This window comes from Phasianus colchicus, chromosome 10 (assembly GCF_987193195.1).
Source record: "Phasianus colchicus chromosome 10, bPhaCol1.hap1.1, whole genome shotgun sequence".
NCBI lineage: Eukaryota > Metazoa > Chordata > Aves > Galliformes > Phasianidae > Phasianus > Phasianus colchicus.
The window spans coordinates 10,209,460-10,232,525 of NC_143445.1; the positions used below are offsets into that span (position 1 = coordinate 10,209,460).

At 39.1% G+C, this 23,066-nt stretch overlaps 1 protein-coding gene across 7 annotated transcripts; it reads left to right on the top strand.

The window, feature by feature from the left end:
* The first annotated feature begins 77 nt into the window (after window positions 1-77).
* On the top strand, window positions 78-22,392 carry MFF (mitochondrial fission factor). Of its 7 annotated transcripts, none has more exons than XM_090147284.1 (9): window positions 78-434; window positions 3,358-3,575; window positions 3,829-4,001; window positions 5,100-5,188; window positions 12,495-12,653; window positions 15,037-15,054; window positions 18,600-18,662; window positions 21,082-21,166; window positions 21,544-22,392. In XM_090147284.1, exons 2-9 carry the CDS (start codon window positions 3,359-3,361, stop codon window positions 21,673-21,675), a joined length of 936 nt encoding a protein of 311 aa, XP_090003410.1. In that variant the 5' UTR covers window positions 78-434; window position 3,358; the 3' UTR covers window positions 21,676-22,392. The 7 variants fall into 7 exon arrangements, with proteins under 7 accessions (XP_090003410.1, XP_031452206.1, XP_031452207.1 ...); XM_031596351.2 differs by lacking the exon at window positions 15,037-15,054 and adding an exon at window positions 9,071-9,145 and having other exon boundaries at window positions 287-434; XM_031596347.2 differs by lacking the exons at window positions 12,495-12,653; window positions 15,037-15,054 and adding an exon at window positions 9,071-9,145 and having other exon boundaries at window positions 81-434.
* Window positions 22,393-23,066: the final 674 nt, after the last annotated feature.

A 23,066-nucleotide genomic window follows, 5' to 3' on the forward strand; every position in this document is an offset into this window, starting at 1 on the left:
AAATGGGCGCCCTGCGGCGGGGCCGCACGTGAGGCGCCGGGGGGAGCCGCTTCCGCCCTACTTCCGTCACGTGACGCGCGATCCGCGGCCGGCAGTCTTTACGGCAGCCCGATGGGGTCAGCCCGCCCGGTGGCGGCGCCTCACCTGAAGGTGTCTGAGGGCGCGTCGCGCCGCTGAACGCTTCCCCCACTCGCCGGACGCAGCGCCGGAGCGCGGCAGCAGCGGCCTGGCCGGGGCAACAGGCGGGCCGGGCAGGGCCGAGCGCCTTACGCCGCGTCTGGGTGAGTGCGCGCTGCTGGGCCCGGAGAGAGCGGTGCCGTGCCGTGCCGTGCCCCTGCCGCCTCCCGGCTGCCCGCGCCGGGCCGTGCCCCCCTCTCCCCGCAGGGTCCTGGATCTACGGCCGTGTCACCGTGCTGTGTTCTCCAGCGTTTCCGGTATGTTTCTGTTAAGGGAAAAAGGGTTGGTTTCTTTTTCTTTTTTTTTTTTTTTTTTTTTTTTTGCGTTGAAACCTGCCGGGGGTTTCAGGAGGCTCCGGAGCCACAGAGGAACTGCCGGCAGCGGGGGGGGAACCGGGAGCGGGGCCGCGCTCAGCGTTCCGTGGCCGCGCTGTGCGGGATGAAGGATCGCCGGAGTTCGCACCTATCTGGTGCGACTGCACCTTGTCACTTCCCGACGTCGTCTTTCAGAGCCACTTAATGCCCTTTCAGAGCCACTTGATTCTGTAAATACAAGTTTTTAAATCCTCGTTGTGATTTTTTTAGCGTCTTCTGAAACCTGTCTAATGGCTGTGACAGAAAGCAGTGTGGCTGGTTACGTTCCTGTTGAACGGTTGGGTGTTTGTTGACGAGCTCCCTTTGAAGTTCTGCTGCCGAAATGTCACCGTTTGTGGTTTTGCTGTTCTCTTGCGGGGGAAAAAAAATAAATAGGTTAAAAACTGAAATCAGCTTGACAGAAAAAAAAAAAAAAATCAGCGTTGGTAAGTAGGTAAGAGTAGGAAGATGTTGAGGTTCTGTATGTATTCCTCAGCAATTACCACCCAGCACTATTTAGTTTATATTTTATGTAGAATGACTGTTCTGATTTGTCATTTTTCGCGTGCGCTTCATCTGACAGCCGGGAAGCAGCAGTCGTGCTGACTTACACACAGATCAATGCTGAACTTCAGGGGAGCTGTGGTGTACAACAAACAGTGCTGCAGCGTAGTGGTACCTGATGGCAAACATCAGAGCTGTCCCGGTGCTTCAGAATAAGGAAGTAAACAAGCTGAGGAACATCTGTAGTCTGGTCTTGTGAGAGGCAGCTGTTCTGTGTGCTGCCTCCAATAGACGTAATGGGGACTGTAAGGTCTTCTTAAAATTGGATCTTTGATGCTGGCATCATGATTGTCTGAATGCTGTTGATCTGGAAGTGCTTTATTGATTGTAGGCCCTGTTTGGGAAGAAAAAGTACCTTTTGGAAAGTGGAAATATTGAAACATTGCAGTCTTTACCTGTCGCTGGCTGATCCAGCCAACGCCTCATGACAGAGACAAATGTAGTTTGCAAGTCTGAAGGACAGGGCCAAAAAAAAAAAAAAAAAAAAGATGAAATCTAAGAATGGTGAAGTGACAGAGCTGCTTATGCACCTCTTGAGCTCCTTTAAACAGCATGTGTGCATTTTGAAGTGTTTAGCAAAGTAGGTTGTTCCAATTTCTTTCATTTGATAGATACAAACATTAAGAATGAAGGGGTAAATAACAGCAGGACAGGGAGAAATGGTTTTGAGTTGAGGGAGGGGAGATTTAGGTTGGATGTCAGGGGGAAATTCTTTACAGAGAGAGCGGTGAGGTGCTGGAACAGGCTGCCCAGAGAGGTTGTGGATGCCCCTTCCCTGGAAGTGTTCAAGGCCAGATTAGATGGGGCCCTGGGCAGCCTGCTCTAGCATTAAATGGGGAGGTTGGAGATTCATAATCAGATTCATAATTCTGTAATTCTACGCGATTAAATCTATGTGTGATTTCAGGCACTTCATTTAAGGATAGATATATCTAAGTTTAAATAGAATGAAGACCTTCTCCTTGATGCCCAGTTCTGCAGTATGCTGAAATGAGTGAGCCTTTGAGATGGATAAATGTATTTCATTTGATCTGCGGTGACTTCAAGTCTTGAAAGTAACATCAAAGATCCCAGGACAGATTGCTAAGTGGATCATGTCTTTAATATGCATGTATTTAATGCAGTCTTACTTAGACCATATCCTTCTGTGTGCTTAATTCTGCTGCCTGAAGATCACTGTCAGTTTGAGGTTTTATTGATGGGGAAGTATTGTTTCTGTGTGATATTGTCAAGTATTAGTCTAATTACATGGCAACGAATAAAGCACTTGTCTGGTTTCTTTGCATGAAAATAGAACGTGCAAAACAGATGGAGGTGCCATCTGACAGGATCACAGAGGCTATTTCCTTGGGTGGGTCCTGAGAGCAGATGCTCTTTAGTGAAGCACTGAGGGAAGAACCCAGGTTGTGTTTGTGCACAAGTGTTCACGTTATATAGGGTTGACTGTGGTGGAATGCTGATGGTGGTATGCAGCTCCCAGACAGGAGGTGCTGTGCGTGGGTTCGTGCTGGTTGGTTGGTGGTGTGATTTGTGTTCTGTTTCACCTGCACAGAAACATTTTGTAGTCAGGGTTCTGTGTGTTCAGCTTTTTAAGGCACGTGCACAGCGCAGATGTAGCCCTGATGTCAAAAATAGCAAAAGAATGTTGCTGTAATTATATTGGCAAAAAATGCCCTTTTGCAGGAATAGATTGCTTCACATAGGGAACCACTTCAGGCAGTACCAGTAAGAGATTTCTTGCTGGAATAAGCTGTTTCCCGTAAATGGTTTTCCCGTACTAACTGTATTTATGTATTGTGTGTGTGCATAGATGTATACAAATAAATATTCTTGTTAACCCTAAAGGTAAAAGTAACTGATGTCTTGGTCTGAGCTGAGCTGCAGCTGAGGCCTCCAGCTGTTGAATAGCTGAGGTTTCTCACAAGTGAGGCTTCTTGCAGCTCGCAGTTTCCTCTGGGAGCTGCTCTGCAACCTCATTCAAACTGTGTCTCCAGGGTTTCTTTCTTAACCCAAGCTACAGCTGCTGTCTCTATCAGAGCTATTGGTGAGGTCCCTCAGCCACTGCCCCGGTGAAAATGTTCTGTCAACCATTTGAATTCCCTCTCTAGCCCATAGTTTCCACCAGTGGTCCCTTTCCTGCCGCTCTGCATACGTAGCTCTAGGATTTCTTTTTCTCTCAGTCTTAAACCAGGCAGAGGTCCCTTTAGTTGCTTTCCATTGCTTTTGTACATTACTATTACAGCTCGTGGTTTCCTTTTGGCAGAATGAGTGGGGCTGCGTTCCCGTCACCAGCTGCTGAGATGGCAGAAATCAATCGTCTTCAGTATGAGATGGAGTACACCGAAGGGATCAGCCAGCGCATGAGGGTCCCAGAGAAACTCAAAGTGGCTCCTCAGAATGCTGACCTTGAGAAGAGCGTCCCAGAAGGATTTCCAAATGCCAGTGTAACTATGCAGGTTCCAGAGCGGATTGTAGTTGCAGGTATGTCTGCATCTCACTATGGTAAAAAGAGGCCAACATTTAAATCCCCCAAATTTCAGAAAAGACGGAATTATATATTTAAAGAAAAACTTATAAAATACTTTCCAATTCTCAAACAGTTGTTGCTCATCAACTTTGGCCTAGGAAGTACATCAGTCTTTGAAAATGCTTCATGAATAGTTTTGGTGTAACTTGTATTAGAAATAGTTAACAAAAGAAACTTGCTTTCTATTGACAACTGATGTTCTTGCAGGTAATAGTGAAGACATTCCACTTTCCAGACCTCCAGACCTCGACCTTCTTCAGTCTACTCCATTCAAACCACTGGCATTGAAAACTCCTCCCCGTGTTATTTCTCTCAGTGATCGACCACTAGATTTTTTGGACTTAGAAAAACCTCCACAACAGACCCCTCAAAATGAAGAGGCTAGTACTTATTTTGCTTTTTACCTGGTTGGGATTTTTTTTTTTCCTAAAGCAAAATGACACAAAGAAAGATTTCTCTGCTGTAGTGCAGGTCTATCTGGTGCAAGCTAAGTTAGGAAAATACAAAATATTTTTATAAGCACTCTAGTTCTAACTGTGACCTTTAAGTTCTACATTTAAATGACAAAATGACTAGAGGTTTTAATTTGCAATTCTGTTATTGGAACACATAGTGAGATGCATAGTGAAAGTCTGTGACAAATGATATAATGCACAGAATTAGTGAGTTTTAACAAAAATCTAAAAACATACTTTAAAGAAGTATATGGCAGTGGCTTGCAGGTGAATGGCGTGTAATTGACATCTTACAAACTGGAAAATATTAGTGAAGTTGTGTATTCTGTAGACTTGTTCATACTTGTGGCATTGGGTTGTATGGATAGATAACGAAAGGATGGCAATGAGTCTGGAACTTGGTTTTACATGTACCAGCATCAGATCCTCTCATCTGATGTCTTCTTCCTAATCACTGAGAAACCCATGTGAACATAGAGTGGCTTGGGTTGGAAGGGACTTAAAGATCATCTAGTTCCAAATCCTCTGCCATGAGGTGGTTGCCACCACCAAATCAGGCTGCCCAGGGCTCCATCTAACCTGGTTTTGAACAAGGATGGGGCACCTGCAGTCTCTCTGGACAGCCTGTTCCTGTGCTTCACCAGTCCCTGCGTAAAGTATTTCTTCCTAACATGTAACCTAAATTTCCTCTCTTAGTTTAAAGTGGTTCCCTTTTTGTCTTATCGCTATCAGGCCATATAAAAAGATAGTCTCCATCCTGCTTATAAGCTCCCCCAAAGTACTGGAAGACCTCACTAAGATTTCCCTGGAGTCTTCTCCAAGCTAAACAAGCCCACCTCCCTCAACCTTTCCTTATGACAGAGGTGCTCTGGCCTTGTTGTCTTTGTGGCCCTCCTCTGGGCTGCTTCAGCAGCTCCAGTTTGCCTTTGAGGACTGGACTAACTTAACTTTCCAGTGCTAAGTTTTTAAATCTCTCCTGGGATTTCCTGTCTTTTATCTACTTCTTGCTCCCCTCTTGTGCAGGTTCGTTCAGTGGGAAGGCTGAAGAGAGAACGTTCCATGAGTGAAAATGCCACTCGACAGAATGGCCAGCTGGCCAGAAATGATTCCATGTGAGTAAAGCAAGAGGGTACAGGGACACATCTATAGTTTTACTACATAACTCTTTTGTTCTTTATCTCCTCATGCTTTTTTTTTTTTTAATAAGTAATGTTTTTGTGTGCTGTAGTAAGTATATAATTTTGAATGCTAAAAAGGTAGCATTTTTCTTAATTTCTATGCTTCTGATACAGTGAGGGTTTTTCTTGGAGTTCAGAGGTGGGAGTGTTTCTGGGCACATGGTTGTTTCATGAGTTATTGTGAATTGCTGCATTAGGAGATTTTCCAGTTTCTGAACTGGTGTAATTTTTTTTTTTCCTGAATTTTCAGGTTATTTCAAAGAAATTGAGTTATTTGTGTGCATTAAAACATTCCCAGTTATTGCTGTTGGTATTACATAATGGTTTTAATTAATAGACAAAGAAATATGGTTATTTCTCATGAATATGAGAGTAAGTCATTTTTCACTGGTATCTGTATACTTTGTGGATTGTGATCTGTGAGTAAGTATTGTCATCTTCTGAGACAAAAATGGCAAGTAGCATTTAGAACTGGAAACTTCATTTACTGATACCATCAGAGGTAGCAGTTCTTATGGTACTTTCTGAAGACATGCATGTCTATATATATTCCGATTAGATACAATAGCCATTTGATTACTCTCAGTATATTCTGAGTGATGGCATCCTTCCACCTGGCAAATTTTTTTTTGCAGTGTAACACTTTACACTTAGGTGTAATCTTCCTGTATATGTATGTATTGATCAAAACAATTCCTAATATAGCTACCATAAGAATTGTTGCTTTAATGAAAGGATCTGAGATGTGAGACCTAACAATGGGATTCATCTGTGTTGGACAAATGAAGACTCAGTAGCACGATATTGCTAAACCACCTTAAATTTAGTTTAGGAAATAAGCACATGACCTACTTAGGTTCTACTTATTTTTAGTGTAAAAAAGAAAAAAAAAAAAAGTTAAATAAACTCTGTCCTAGTAATGCCTGCTTCTTGTATTTACAGCAGGAGTACCAAGAGGTGCTCTATATACTATGTATCTATCTACCTGTGAGTTAATTTGTCTAAAATAGGTGAAATGTATTCAGATGCCTATTTCAGATGCCTATTACAGTTTTCCTTCTCTTCCTCCAGATCTTCATGGAAATACTGTTGCTTATCTTCCTTTTCTTAATCAGGCTTTTGATTTGTACAAGCTCATAGATCTCACATATCTAGGTACTTAATCTACTGAATTTTAAGTTCACTGAGCTGGCAAACTTGAATTCACATCCATAAGCACCTGATCAGCTCAGTCTCCAGATGTTTTAGCAGCCTACTAAGTGTCCAATTTCCCTTTGACATTGGTCATCCAGTTAAAATATGTTGGTCTGGATATGCTAGAACTTTGCCACAGGAATGGCCTTCAAATGCCTGTTTGATAGTTTGCATAAAGTGCATGCAGGGATGGATGGTCTTCATGTGGTGGAAGTTGCTTGTGAAAAAGTTTAGCACTGTGATGTTACTTTTTCAATCCTTGTTGGAGGAAAAGCAGATGGTGTATGAATTCTTGCGATTTCTTGAAATCACTTTATCCATGCTCCCAACGTTTGTTTGCTCTCCTTAAAGTCACGGTCTGTGTCTGCCTAGCCAGCAATCTAGAAAACTAGTAAGAACAGCTCTGACTGGATGTATCTGATCCCTGTGAGATTTCTCATGTCTGAATTTCTTCAATTCAGAAATTTTAAATTTGCAAAACTCACCCGTGTGCTTTACTATATGTAGAATTACTGGTTTAAAACTATCTAAATGTTATTTGCCAACATAATTGCTTGATCTATTAGCAGTCCTTCAAAGAGGCTTGGCAGTGCAATACAAACCTGATATCCTGTAGATTTAAGAGGGATGTGATGAGTGAATTAAGTCACTGCTAATTTGCACGACTCAGTTTATCGTATGCAAGAGCCAGGAAATCGTGACACATCTGGAGATGAGTTTTCCTGTCTTGATGCTTGTGCTAGCACCTGCATAATGTTAAATCAAGTTATTTTACTAAGCTTTTCAGTCTTCTGGAAAAATAATATAAACTTAGACAAGATTCTGAATCAGTCTGTTTTGTTTCTATGAAGAGTAACAACTAACTGATATTAAGCCTGTTGTATCTGTGCTTTTTACTGATTATTTGGAAGAACCTGAATTTCTTCACTGCAGCATTCTACATTTGCTGGCCTGCAGAAAACATATTTTTTTTCTTATCCTCTCAAATATTTATCTTATGACAGAAGTTATGCTGGGCCTAGCATATAGATCATCTGTTTTGATATCACTGAGATTCCTAGGAATTGCTGCTTCTTTTGTCATCATTGCTGCTTTTGACTCAGTGTGGTCCAGAAAAAGAAATCACTTTCAAAATGCTGTGGATTCATAGCAATTCTGAGTCTGCCATTTCTGCCTCATTTAGCTTGTTTCAATCTGCAGATGGAGAATACAGACCTGGCTAATGCTCAGGAGAATGTTCTATCAATACATATTATGGAAATACTGTGTTCAAGGTGAAATTCTGCATTTGTGTGAGCCGTGCCTTTTGCACCCAGTACAAAAGGCTTGATATCTCTTGACTCTTTTCCTTATCACTTAGGCCCATGGGACATATATTGCAAACAGCAAAAGAAAAATGTAAGCTTTGTGGAAATAGAAGTGGTGATTCTGTGAACAAAACTAATAAGATAGCATTCTGTTTTCACTGTGGTAGCCACTTAGAGATACTGCTGATGTGGATGTGTTCTGATGTTGTTCGAGATAGGCAATACAAGCAAATAAACCTGTTTGGTGTTAATTATGCTGCCTCAGATGGTACTGATTATCACATAGCTTGCTATTTCTTTTACAGATTCCTGGTAAATGTGATCAATTTCTTCTAAATTTCATTCCCTTATTGATAATAAGCCATTTAAATAGAGAAATTATACTACAGAAAACTTAAGTGTACACCTGTTGTGTCTCATGTAGCTTCAACGTTTAATTTCCTTACCTCCTAGAAATAATATTTTTCCAATGTTGTACAAATACATAAGAAACTAGCTGCTCTTGAAGTTCTTATCTTCAGTGGTGTTGGCTGATAATATTATCTTTGCTCTAATTATTGCAATGGTACAATGCTGCTTCATCAAAACTGGCTTGACTTTTAAGTTGATTTCATGTTTAGGTAGTTCTGCAATAAAAAGTACTGCAACAAAGATCAGCACCTTATTTCCATGGGTTTTTTTGGAGTCTAGTTCACATCTTCATAGGAAACACAGTGCCATCTTTTACATCCAGTTTCAAAGTATGTCAAATACTTAATTCTCATAAAAGTTGTTTTTTTCTTTTGTCTATTTTCCTGATAGATGAGATAGCACTGAGTAGACTCCCCATTTAAAAGGCACATTAGATACTGTTGTGTAAAAACTTTATCTACTTAGGAGGGAGTATAATACTCAAGTTTTAATCTGCAACAGTACTGTCTTCAGACAAAATATTCACATGTACTGTGCAAAATTCCATTTCCTGACCTATAAAAGTGACAAAATCAAATGTTCTGGAATAGATTGAGGCAAAGGAATTGGCTCCTTACCACTGTGTTCTCTGTATGATATAGATAACTTTTTTTCCCCTCATTTCTTGATTTCTTTTTTTTTTTCCCACTCTCTCTTGTCATCCATTTGCATGCATTTCCAACAATTTGTTGGGAGTTTGGCTTTGTTTGAGATAGTAATTCTCAAGTGCTGAAAAAAAAGTTGAGACTAACAAGTGGGCATCTCCTTGCACAATAACTTTCTATCTATTTAGCAATATTAACGGGTATTTAAATGGTTTTTTTATAAAGGATGCTTACTTAAGAGATTACAATTATTATTCAAGGTGGCACAGATCAGATACTGTCCCAAGAAATAAAATGCCACGGTTCCAGTCACCTCTTTCGACTAAGGATTGCACGTAAGCCAACATGTTACCTGGTATATGAAAATCAGGAGTGTGTTTAATTATATAGCTCTCTGCAATACTAATTGTCAGACTAAGTATCTGTAACTTAGAATATAAAATTGAAACAACCTTTGCTACACTGAATATGTGGTTTCTATTTCTGTTGCATGCTTTCCCAGGCTTTCCCAAATCACTTACCTGTATGAGAAACATAGGGAGAAATAAATGGTGGAGAAGGAAAGGTAGAGCTTCAACTAACAATTGATTTATTTAAAAAAAAAAAAAGAGGGGAAAAGAAAAAAGCTTTAGTCTTGTAGTCTTGTTCTTTGGTTGTGATTACCTGGAGAAATGAAGCTTTTTCTTGTTCATTGCTAGTCAGTGTTGAATGCAAAGGTTCCACTGTGAATCATGAGTCAACAAACCGCTGAGATTGGATCAAAATTGGTAGATCATGTGATTTTGGTTTTTTTTTTCTTCTGCTCCTGCCTTTCCCTTTGAGCTCTCTAAGGAGATGTGCTTTTCTATTTCATAGCTTGAGAAATCCTGTTCTTCATGCAAGTTATGGTGTAAAAGGTTGTGGTATGCACGTCTTTAATGATAATACAGTCTGTGGCTGAATCTAAACTAACATCTAATTTAAATCTATTTACCCTTATTTGATATTCCTAGAGCTAAGACAAAGAAACTCTGTGTATTTCTCACACTTTTTTTGAAGGCTTTGGGGACATTTCTGGGAAGGTAGACTGCTACTGAACTCTTCATAGTAATTTCTGTAATTCACTGTTGTTTGGTTGTGGTCCAAATCCTGAAATTTACTTGTTTTTAACCAGAAAGCGCTGAAAGAATGACTGGGACTGAATGTGAAAACTGTTCAGAAATTTTAAATGAAATTGTATTGAAGACTAAGAACATTCCTCTACCAATTGAAAAGATAAGGGTGTAGCTACAATTTCTGATAAGTAGCCTTGTTCAGTGTTAGAGAATTATTTTTGTGTTATCTTGGCTGGCTTGTGTATCAGATGTTACTTAACTAAATTGCTTCTCCATGGTGTCTGATGTAGTCCAAGGGACTACTGCATGCTTATAGATGAGTAATCCTGAAACAGGAGCACAGAGGAAGAACTCAGCTTCTTCATTTGCTCCCTGCATTCCATGTTCACTAACTCTGAGATTTGAGCCCTTTATTTAAGTATTTTTGCTTTCAGAAAGGAAGAAAGGTCTCTCCTAAACTGTGTACTTCAGAAGGATAACAAAATTAGCAGTGGTCCTTATGGAGAAAATTTGAATAATTTAATGTAGCTGTGCGGTTTATTTCATGTCCAGGAGGAAATATATTCAAATTAAGAAATGATTTTTTTTCTCTAGTAAAAAGAGCTCTTGAATGAAGTAACCTCTTGAAGCTGCCTATAAACCAATGACCGTAGAGTATTTCAGTGAATTAGGAACTACCTGGTTCTGCAGTTTTCTTTTTTCCTTTCCCCTTACTGTAAACTTTCTACGTGTGACTTTTTCTTCTAGAGAATTTTGTGTTCAGTAGTTGGTTGTTTTTTGTAATTTTGCAGTATCTACACAATACTCTGCAAAAAACATTACTAGGGTTATTTACAATAAAAGTATTCTGGACAGTGTGAATTCTACAATATTTTATGGTTTTCCATGTGTTTATATACTGTCACTTTTTTAAAGCTCTCATTCAGCCTAATATCTGAGATGATGAACAAGGAAAATTAGCTTTAATATATTAATTAATATATTAATAATATTTAAAGACATGTTATGACTTCAAGCCTTGGGCTCTTTTTTCTTTCTTTCAAGCTGGTAAATCCATACAGGAATAGAAAATCTCATGAATTTACTTCGGTGACAATATTTCCCTGCTTCAAATGATTTTTCTACTGACTATTGGGATTTCCAATGCAATTGAAGAAATAAATTTGTAGCTGTGACCACTACTATTGATGGCAAAATAGAAATCATCATAAATACGAAAGTTAGATCAATTCTACAACTCATAGAGAAAAATAAAATATAGAAATAAATGTTTATTATTTTTTTTACTTTTGGCTACACTTACTCTGCAGCAACATGAGAAGGTATTTGCACTTTAGCTGATAAATAATGACTAATATGAGTCAAGCACCAGCCACTGCTGTCTTTGCATGTCTCTAGAAGCTTGGGATGGCTTTAACTGTTCTGTGGTTGCAGTGACATCAGCATAACATGCTTTGAATCTCTTTTCAATTGAATTTTCTTTCTTACTTAGTTTTGTAGTCTTGCTGCCAGCCAGTCACAAAGCAGCTCTGTTCAAAACAGAGCATTAAAGGGCTGTGACCCACCTAGAAATTATCCACATTTCAAACCCATTTCCAATTGCTCAACCACTCAGGCTTTGATTAATTTCATAAAAATGCCAACAAAAGTGAAGAGATTGGTATTGTGACTCTGGTCACTTTCCCACTTCTATTTTGCATCAACAGTTAAAGGAGTGTTGAAATAAGAATGTTAATCTTGAAATAGAAACTATCCCAAGATTTAAAGGGTACAGTGACTCACGTCTTGTATGTATGTGTTAATGTAAATGAGAAAGCTAACAAAAGGGACTTCCTCTTTTTTTTTTTAAAAAAAAAAAAACACCTCAATTAAGAATCCCTGATTAAAATAAAAGAAAACCTTGATGTTTGAAGGGCAATGTGGATAATGTCAGGTTAAACTTGAAGAAAAATGACTTAATGAAATGCCGTTTATAAAAATTTGCTTCTGTCTGGTAAATGTAAAGTTTGTATAATGCTTTAAACCAAAGTGCTCATCCTTGCCTTTCAATCCTCTGTATTTTTTATAAGGGTTTTATTTATTTTTTTCATCATGGCCAAAAACTCAGTAACTTGTAACTGTAACTTATCCTTGGGATATGAATTCTGTGCTGAAAGGCTAGCAATAGCCTTCAAACATTGTTCACGTGCAAATCAAAATGCTATCTTGATCTTTAGTCAGAACATGAAGAAAAAAATTTTAAAGAGTCTGTGAGGTTCTCCTTGCTGAGAAAACTTGTGCTTTTAAAAATACTCTCTCATTAGTGTCAATAAGGATTTGACTGCTGATTTTGCCAGGCACAGAATTGGCTGGACAAGAACTTTCTAAAACTATCCAGTGTAGCCCTTCAGATCTCATATGTGAACATAGCTCACAATTCCTTACACCTGGAATTTGGGGATGCCACCTTATAATGCTGAGAGAAGGGTAAACTGAAAGCGAGCAATAAACATTTTGGAATGGGTACTATCTGAAAAGTTTTGTTTTGTTTTTTTAATTAAAAATCTGACTATAGTATTTCTTTCTTCATTTATTATGCTTGTATGAACAGTGTGACACCATCAGTGCAACAGGCTCGTGTCTGTCCTCCCAATATGTTGCCTGAAGACGGAACTAATCTTTACTCTGCTCGTGGCATTTTATCGTTTATCCAGTCTTCCACACGTAGGGCTTACCAGCAGGTCTTGGATGTGCTGGATGAAAATCGCAGGTGATTGGTTGTCACTGATTCTGCCAGCTTCTGCTGCTTTCATTTTTTTTCTCCTTTTAGTGGAGTGTGGTTTATGTTTACAAAATAATGAGATGAAATTATTTGCTTTTGCTTTCCTTTGCATTCACTATTCGTAAGCAATTTAATTGTCCAAAATTCACATTTCAAAATGCTTCTGTTTATTGAAATACAGCATTAAGATTTCCTTCCAAACAAAAATTGTAAGAGCTAATCTGCGACTGGTAGGGATTTAATTTTTCCAAGTTGTCAGGTTTTTTTCTTCAATTAATGCTTGATCTTGAATCTTGAACCTGCAAATATATTAACCTTATCTACTACTTTTACTTTGAGTAATGGTGCAAATCAATAAGATTGGGTTGATGTTGCCATAAATCATTTAAGCAAATGTACAGCAACTGGATAGGTTACTGTGCAAGGTACTGGATGCAGGTGCTGTTTTTGATAATGTGTTGAGACTTCAGGCTCTGTCGGTTTATGTAATGAATTCTTATCTCTGGTTGATATGTGACCACTTCACTGTGTCACATGTAACCGCACGTTGATGGTGACCACTTCACTGGAATCACTGGATGTTGTGAGGGAAAAAAAAAAAGCAATATATACAGAGTTGGTTGCTCCTTCAATTTATAATTTTTTTATTTCTATGAGTAAGCTGATACTTTGAGAGCTGATGAGCCCAAAGAAGCCTTGTTGTGATCAGTGTAGTTCCATTCTTTCCAGTGGAGTTTTGCCCACTTGATGTGTCCCTGTACTGTTTTGATTTGACACTTCCGAGCACAACTAGAATGGCATGTTTATCACTGCAGAAGCATTTATAAAGACTAAAAATGATGAAATTTTCTTAGCAGAAGCAATTTTAATTTCAATACTGTATAGGTGTGTCACAGAGGCTCAGATAAGAATTACTGCTATTTGGTAGTTCTTGCAAAGAGGTTAAATTAGAGAAGCTAACTGCCAGGGATGCTGGGATGAACTGCTCATTCCTCCTGCAGTCCTTAAGCAGGCCTGTGCTCAGAAGTTCTTTCAAATTCCTTATCTGCCTCTGGTTTTGCTGTAGTACCAGTAGCACTCCTAATATTTTATAAAGTGAAGTGATTTGCTTTCTAGTTGTTTTGGTAAGGAAGTATGACTATCAAGCCAATCTTATTGAGAATGCCTGTTTTCACAGTTGTACCTCTTGTAGCTCACCATGTTTACTGACAGGACAGTGCATCAATGCCCATATTAACATTACCAAATCACACAGAACTCCAGTCTTGCTGATCTTTATGCCTCTAACCTGGAACTTGGGAAAAATAAATAAATCAAGCAAAATACAGTTGGGTGCTTAACCCCATCTTAATCCCATGAAATTCCAAATTGTAGAGGTTAAAATGTCAATGCGTGTCCATTTGGTCAGTAGTTGTTTGTTGTTTTGTTTTTGTTCTTTCAATCTTGTCAATATCAAAAGATTAGATAGAGTAACAGACTTCGGTGTTTTATTTTCCTAACAAAATTAAAGCTCCCAGACAAAGAGGAATTCTTCTGTCTGAGAGTAACAGTACTGTATATTGTGCCAAAAGTCCTTGTTAAAATATGGACTGAAATTCTGGCGCTTTCCCCAGTCTGCAGAGAAGCTAAAAAGATTTTTCCTGCTTTTCATTAGGCATGTTCTTGCCCACATTTCCTTGGATTTTGCATGTATATGTATAAATACTAATAAATACACTTTTAGCTTCAGTCATCAAAATAATTCTAGGGTTCTAAATGCTTCTAAATCTACATTACTCTTCCTGGTTTGGGTTCATTTTTTGAGGCACTCCTACTAGCCTTCTGAAAAGAAACAGGAAACTGGTGTTACTCACCTGTCAAGTAGTCTTACCCCCCAAAATGAATTTATCAGTTAAGGTAAAAGTGTATTCTTAGTGGTTGGTTTTGTTTTGATACCCACTGTTATTCTACAGCCAATGTAGGAATGTGAAATTTGGATGATTCACTTGCATGGTTGTAAAATATTGTTCATTTTAAACTGTTTCAAACTGCTGTCTGTTCTTTTGCTCTGTGTAATGTGTTCTATCTCAAACCTTAACTATTTTAAATTTTATGTTAATTATGAGATCTTTTAAAATGAACGAGGTCTGACTTGTGCTATTCACTGGAAATATTTTTCACTTATTTCGTGGCTTGCTTTTCTTTTTACAAAACATTTGCAAAATTATCTTGCAATTCAATGAAACTGCTAATGGTAGGTGCTGATTACACTGCTGCAGCTAATGAATTATGCCTAGTTTGGTTGGCATTGCTCGCATGATAGATTCTTCAGATGGGCAACGTCATAATGATCACCGTTTACGCTGTCTGTTTACTCTTGCACTTCCTTCAGCTTGGACAAGGACAATAGGTCAGTTTTGCTTTCCAGTTCTAACCCTTTTTCAACTTCTGTGAGACCAAAAAGTAGTTTTTTAAAGGCTCATATGCTGCAGGCAACCAAAAAAGCTGCATTTAAGGATATTTTAGTAATATTTTAAATAAAATGCAGGGGGAAAAAAAATCAATCAATTTTTAAAATATTTGTACTTTATCTAAGCTATTCTTTACCTCTTGAACCAAGGACTTAACTATTTAGAAAGAAAAAGTATAGAAATTCATTGCTATCTCTTTTTTTTTTTTTTTTTAGATAAGTACTTTCTAAAAAGCCACTGTCCTCATTAAGTGCCAAACCTCACCCGTGTAGTAATTTCCTGAAGTGTTATAAGATCACATTTTATTTTTAGGAAGCTAATGACAATCTTCATGATAGAAATAACACAGGGTGCAAGTTAAGTACAAGTCTTTACACATGAGTTTAGATGAGGGTAATATAGTTCAGAAGCAAATGAAACAGATGTGAAGTAGCCTTGCTTTGTTGAAGTAATTGCTTGTAGTACTGAGGTGAGCAGGGAGAGCAGTTTTGCCTACTCACTGATGCTTCAGTGCACAAATCCTTTCTGTACTTCAGAAACTGAGCTTCTTACCCAGTTCACCTCCAGATCATGTCCATAAAGTCCTAGTGCACGTCCTTACAGCTGTTCTGAGATTTCCAGAGAAGTTTCAAAGTACAGTGAGAAGTCAACATAGCTGCTGCCCCTACTGAACAAAGGATTGCTGGCCTCAGTCATGTGTGTATGCACACAAGTGATGTAAGCTGGACCCAGGTACCTAGATTATCCACACCTCTTGTTTTCCTCTCAGGCCATTTGATTGCATCATTACTGTGGTATTTCCATTGCATGCTCTGCTCTAAGCAGCAAAAGATAGACCAGATTCATTTGGCCAGTGCATTATTACCTGTTTTACCACTGTTATTAAAATCCATTACTGTGCATTCCCTTTGTGTTTTAGGCTGCCATTGTATTTGTAGTGAAATATGTAAGTGTTGAGCATACCTAAATTATGGCTGTTTCTGATCATGTTTTAGTATTTAGGTTGGAACTGCCAGAAGCAGCCAGAAGACCAAAAGTTTTAGGTTTTGGTTTTGTTGTGTTTTTGGTTTTTTTTATCTATTTGCAGAATGTCATGCCTTTACAACTAGAGGAGAGTTGAGCTATTACACACTGTATTTACCTGAAAACTTACTGCTGAGTTTGAGGGTGAGGCAATATCACTGATTTAGATATCACTGTTATCTAAATAGTGACTTTTTTGTTGCTGTTGTTGCCGATTTTCTGAAATTGAGCAAGTAAAAAGGGTGGGAGAGGCAGGGGAACATTGTGGTGATCCTCCTGGGCTCACCAATAAAGAAAGAAGAATGTGAACTGCAGAGAAAAGGAGGAAAACAACAAAGCCAACATGCTAGCAATGAGATTAAAGGCTTGTCTCCAGTTTAGTTCAGGTTCCTGGTTTGGATGGCACCTGCAGGACTGTAGTTTTGTTGTTTGCTGTAGTCCTCAGTTGCTTCCAGACCCCAGGCTTTTTTTTTTTTTTTTTTGTAAGGACACTACAGGTTATGTAGCATTGATTAGTTCTGCAGCTGTAAAACCTTAAGTTTACCACAAACTGCCACAGAGAACTAGATTTCAGAGAGCATTTGAGAACTGTTGGTCTCATGACACAACATCAAGCTGCTGTTGGCATATTTGTTTATCACAGTTGACTTTTGTTCACAGAGGAATTCTGTAACCTGTTCTATAAACTGCTTTATGCTGAATTTCTTATGTTTTCTCCAAGCATTTAGTTATAGCATCTGCCCAGCAAGACTTGAGGCTAACGGAATTATTTCTCCCATTAAGAAATAGGAATACCATTTTTGAGAACTTGAGGAAGAATATTATTTTATTATAGGTGCTGGGATTGGGAGCTTCTGTTTTGTAAGGTGCATCACGCTGGCTTTTGCTTGTCTGCCTTTCATTTTTCGCTTGCAGGACTTCATTTTTAGTTTTATGACATACATAGCAAAGTGCTCCCATTGCAGAAGATCTGTTTAGAGTAGGACCTAATCCCAGTGCTGTGTACTGGGAAGCTGTTTGCTAAGGCTTCCTAGACCGTCAATCTTTTAAATTCAATCACAGCGATTGTGGTGTTTTTGCACAGCATTTGGTCATTTTTAGGCCAGGCCACAGTGTTCACCTAGCTGCCTCAGCACCAGGCCTCTGACTCCCACCCATCACAGCTGTAAGGATCTTCACCCCTAGATTTTCTATCCCTTTTGCTAACTTCAGAGGCTGGTAGGTTGAGTGCACAGTACAAATACCTACTGCTGGCATTGGGAAAATGGAAGAAATTGTTCAACTGCTTGAAATCTTTTTTCAGTTTGTTATACAGCACAGCTGTGCAACTGCCTCGTTAACAGAGGTACTGAAACTCAGTGTCACTGTCATCAGAACATACAGCTGATGTTCGTGTCTTCTGAAAATTGGGGCGTGCCAACTTCTTCCTGACAAAGTGGTGCTTGTATAGCTTAAACAATTTAGAAAGCTGTAACCTTTTCTTGCCCTCTGCCTAGAAATAAAAGGAAACAAAGTTGAAAGAGCAGTAATAAAAGGGATGCTCATACCATCTACTTGAAGCTTTTAGTCACTTCTTCCTGCCTCTCCTTTATAACTGTACGTGGTCCTTAGGTCTGTAGTCCTTGTTGTCTGAGTTATATTTAGCTTAGGTGATGAAAGAAAAGCCAGAAATCCTTCTTTCCTTAGAGGGAAGAGAGAGTGATTAAAAGGCTTTTATAAGACTAGAAGGCGTCTCATCTGAGGAGAGGCTGAGGGCTCTTGGTTTATCTAGTTTGGAGAAAAGGAGTCCAAGAGGCAACCTCATTGCTTACCACAACTTCCTGAGGGGAAGCAGAGAGGGAGGTGTCAAGCTCCTTCTGGGAACTGAGGACAGGATGCATGGGAATGGCACAAACCAGGGGAGGTTCAGACTAGATGTTAGGAAAACTGCTTTACCACGAGGGCAGTCAAACAAGGGAACAGGCTTTCCTATGGAGGTGGTTAGTGCCCCATGCCTGTCAGTCTTCAGGAGGCTTTTGGACAGTGCCCTCACTGGTATGCTTTTTTGGTTAGCCATAGAGCAATCAGGCAGTTGGACTAGATGATCTTTGCAAGTCTCTTCCAACTGACGTATTCTGTTCTGTATGTGTGTAGATATTTCTTTTCCTGAGGTTTTGTTTTTTGAGAGCCTTTTTAAAAAATATGAAGTATCCCATAGTATTATAAGGTTGATAACTCCTCCCAAATCTATATTCCAGCCATTCATCTTCCACAAATGAAGCTTTTTCATAAAAAAAAAAAAAAAAAATTATCTACATAGCTGCAAACAATTAGTGTTAATTAAATTCAATAAAATAAATAGGTATTGCATAGAAATATATGATAAAGTGGAAATATTTTGATGTTCCTTTGTTCCGTGTCTCTTATCTCTGTCATTTCCTGTTTCTGTCTCCTGTTTTCTGTCTACAAAAAACTGCTGTAGGCCAGTGTTACGTGGTGGGTCAGCTGCTACCACTTCCTCTAACCCTCATCATGACAACACCAGGTAAAGATTTTGTTGTTACTGTCAGTCACGATCCACTAATTCAATGGATCACAATGTTCCTCCATATCCCCCTCCCCCACCACCTCTTGAGGTACTTTCAGGCCCTTATTCCTTACCATCCAACTTACTTGTGTAGTAGATATAACAGTGCTGCAGAAGCTGTGTGGCCAGGGGAGGATTTTAAGTTACATTAGCAATATGCTTTGAGTACCTCCTGTTTAATAGTGGTTGAGTTTCCATTGTTATTGCTAGAAAAGTTGGTCTTGCATCGTGTTATTTTTTCCAGGTGGTCTCAGTAATGTGCCTATGAGTGTTAGTGGTAGCTGGATGTGTTTTTACAGCCATTATGTTGGCAGACTGACATCACTTTGGTGGAACTGGATGTAAACTTAAAATGTGAGGTCATGATCAGGATTAAGGAAATTCCACATCACTTGTTCCCATTTCACACTACACTTTTCTGTTTTCATCAAAGTGAAGATAAGATTTATGCTTAATTAAACACTGGATTCACACAAGTGATTCTTGAGCTCTAATTTGGGAATTGATTTTTTTGTTGTTGTTGTAGTCCATGAGATTACCTTAAGGGTTTTCTCACTGGTGTAATGCTCCTGGACTTGTTTGGAAATTGGCAGAATAGCAGTGATACCTTGAACCTGTATTAAATTTTTGTGACTGGAGAGTCATGCCCATATAATTTCAATGATGAGCCCTTTTCTCTTTTCCCAAGAAATTGTGGCAGACAACTCTACTATGCAATGAGTGAGACTGTCCTTTACTTTTTTTCCCCACATAACTAAGGGAATAAAAAACACAGATTCAGTCTATTTAATGCTGCCTACACTGAAAGACCTGTAAGTAGCAAACAGCATAAATTTTAGTGAAATGAATATTTTGTCTCCTTAGAGTAAAAAATTATTAATGGCCTAAGTAAGAAATTTTTTCTTAATAAAAAGAGTTGCCAAACTTGTTTTGTTTCATACTGTGCTTTTAAAACAGTTGTGACTCTGACAAACAGTTGCTTGCTCAAATATTCCTCTAGTAAACACTGTTTTTATTCTTGTCTTCCCTGGAGAAGGTTTACCTCTTCCTGTACACCCTTCAAACCTCCAGAAACACAGATCAAAACTGAATCAATTTCCTACCTTTTATGCAGTGTTGCTCAAGGATCTCATTGTTATTTAAGTCCAAACTAATGCAATTCTCACTTAGAAACAGCAACTCTTATGTAGAAGCAACAAGTTACTGAACAGCAGGGGCAGAGAAACTTTGACGAATGGCATACTGGAGGGGCAGAGGATTATGTATGAGCTGAGGGCATTCAATAGAAGTTCACTAAAAGTGATGGAAGAACATGATGTAAAAGAAATGTCTGCATTTAAAGCGCGTTCTGCCAGTTTAAGGAGTTATGCTTTAATTCAAATGTTAGTCAGAGTTAACCATTAACTCTGTCATTAAATGCTAAATGTTCTTTAAGGTGTATTTTATTTTGCATTTGGTAGCTTTGACATGTATTTTTTTCAGTATTTGAAGCCACTGTCAGCATTTGTTCATAATGTCCTAATGAGAAAGCAAGTGGAGTCAAAGGGAGTTAATAATGGAAACTGAGATTTCAAGATAGAGAGAAACTCAGCAGTTCCATATAGCATCAGAACTTTTAGCTGTTGATTGTTGGAAAGGAAGCTGGTTAAGAGGTAGCATTTGGATGATCAGAACACATTTTATGTAGACTTTCTGCCCCCTCCCAACTATGAGAAAATGTGTGTATTGAAGTAACTTATCCTGGAGTTAGAATAAAGCTTTATCTGAATCATTACATCAAGAAAATTGAGGTGTTTTGATAATAACCCTCTTTCTGAAGCATGCAGAATTCACCAAGCGGTGATGGCACCTGACTCTTTGTTTACAGGGTTCTCTGTCCTTTACCTAAAATATCAAAGTTATTGTGACTGAGATCATTAATCTTAGTAGGTGGAATATTTAAGTAGATACTGAGCATAAGATACCCAGTTCTTTCCAAATCTTCATTTGGTTAGTTCAGATCTATTGCACATCTCTTGCGACTGTGGTGTTTTAGCTCAGGCAATCTTCAGCATTCACTAAGCAGTGGAATAACTAGAAATAGTATTCTGGGAGACCAAGTGATACTAAGAAATCTGTCTGTGTGGGGAAATTCCAGAAATATATAAATGTGGAGAACAGTGGACTCAGATTTAGCCAATCACTCACTTCACATACATCTTCATGCTTGATTCAGTCATCTTCCTATTGAAAGTACATAACTCAGTAAAAGCCAAAAAGTCTGAGAATTCTCCTGCCTGTCACCACCAAAAATACATCTACTAGAATGTTTATAAAATGCAATACTTGCTAAACTTTGTATGGACGAGGCAGCTAATTGATCTCTTTAACCTGACAGGTACAGTCTGTCCAACATGGATACCACGCTTGAGGGAACACCAGACGACATGACTGTTGTAGATGCTGCTTCCTTAAGAAGACAGGTATGTAAAGAGTAACAGTTGATAATATTAAGAAAAAGCTGTAGTGGTAAAATAGGAGAGCAGGCTGTCTGTTGTAATATTAATGGTATGGCTGCAGAGGAAGCTATATAATAGGTGTAGTGAGGTATGCTGTCTGTATCCCTCCTAGACTGCCTGCACAAATCGGTATCGTTCTGGAGGGCTGGGGAGTCCAACTCCATTTCTGCTCCTACTTAGCATGGACAGCAAGGTCTGATCACTAGTGACTGAAGATGGAAAGTTACATTATCAAGTGTTTAAAATCCATCAAGCACAGTACTAATTTTGAATGCCTATTCAAGCTTCTTGAAAGTCTGGCAACTTTATTTAAACTATTAAAAGTGTTTGTTTATTTTTAGATAATCAAACTTAATCGACGTCTCCAGCTTCTGGAAGAAGAAAACAAAGAGCGTGCTAAAAGGGAAATGATCATGTATTCAATTACTGTAGCTTTCTGGCTACTCAATAGCTGGCTTTGGTTTCGGCGCTAGACACAGCTCTGAAAGATTTAGTTGATCAAAATACCAACAAAATTTGCAAAACTCTGTTTCTGTTTCTGAATTGTATGCTGTTTTATAATTCATACACTGGAAACTTCCACCACAGGAAAAGCCTAGAGAATTGCAGTGTTAAAGGGACACCTTGTTGTTCAGTTATGCTGTATTTAATAGATTTGCATTGTGAATACTTGCAGTATCCTCCTTTGCATGCTTCAATGTAAATATGGATCAGCTGATTTTGAAATGAAGCTTGCTTTGTGCAATGTAAGGAGAGTGTCTGACAGGAGTAATCACTGGATTTTTTTGTTGTGGTTGGCAGAGAACAAATCAGATTGGGTTTGGGAAAAAATATCAACACAAAGAAATAAAAACTAGGTTTTACTGAGCTGTTAGATGCAAGTGAACATCATTGCACTAGTTCTCCTTCAGTCTAACTTGTATCAGAGGTGTGCCATATTCAAGGAGTGTGTCCTGTTTCATGAGTATGTTCCTAGTTTAAGGCTGTGTTCAGGTCAGATAATAAAAGGTCTTTGCTAACATGCAGACTGTCCAGAGGTGTGTAATATGTTTGTTTCTTTTAGCTTTAATTTTGCAGATGTTTTTTCTATAAAATACATTTTTAAGCAAGTCAATCTGAGTGATCAAAAGATGATGGAGTACAAGAGACCACTGTAGTGTATTTAATAAAACAAAGAAATAATTTAAAAATTTGTTTAATATTATTTTAAGAAAGTTTGAGGATTTGTCTGAACTAGCAGCCTGAAAAGTAAGAGCCGGTAGCAAGTGAGCACCTGATAGCTTGCTGCAGGGCTGCCTTGCCTGGCGTGCTCTGAAATTGCTCTGGGTGTGTGTGGTTGAGTATGTCTGTGTGGGAAGCAAGCCCAGTGTCCCCACATCTTGCAGTGGGGTTAAACATCTCCACTTCAGCTGAGCGATCCGCCTTGTGTCCAGGAGCTGCTGTTCTTGCCACTGCTCTGTGGGAGCTCTGAGCCGTGCACAGTGCTGCTGGAGCACCTCAGCCTTCCTGTGTGTTGGTGGCTTCCAGGCTTTGTACGGCTGCAGCTGCACCTTTCACTTGGATGTGTGGCAGCCACAGCCCCTTCCTCAAGTTAGGAATCCTCCTAACAGTATCAGTGCATGGGAGGAAGTGCAGTGACAGCAGACAGCAGTGACGTGTTTCAGAGGTGACTTTTTGTAGAACAGCTGGGACCACTGTGCAGGACAACTCCTGGGCTCTAGAAGTACACAGACTGCTGAGAGATGATGATACACAACAGCTGCAGAAAAGAATGACATGAGGCCTCCTCCAGCTGTACCCTTGACTCGCCCTGCCCAGCAGAAGCACTGCCTACTGGCCAGAAGAATCACCCAGCTCCTGTGCA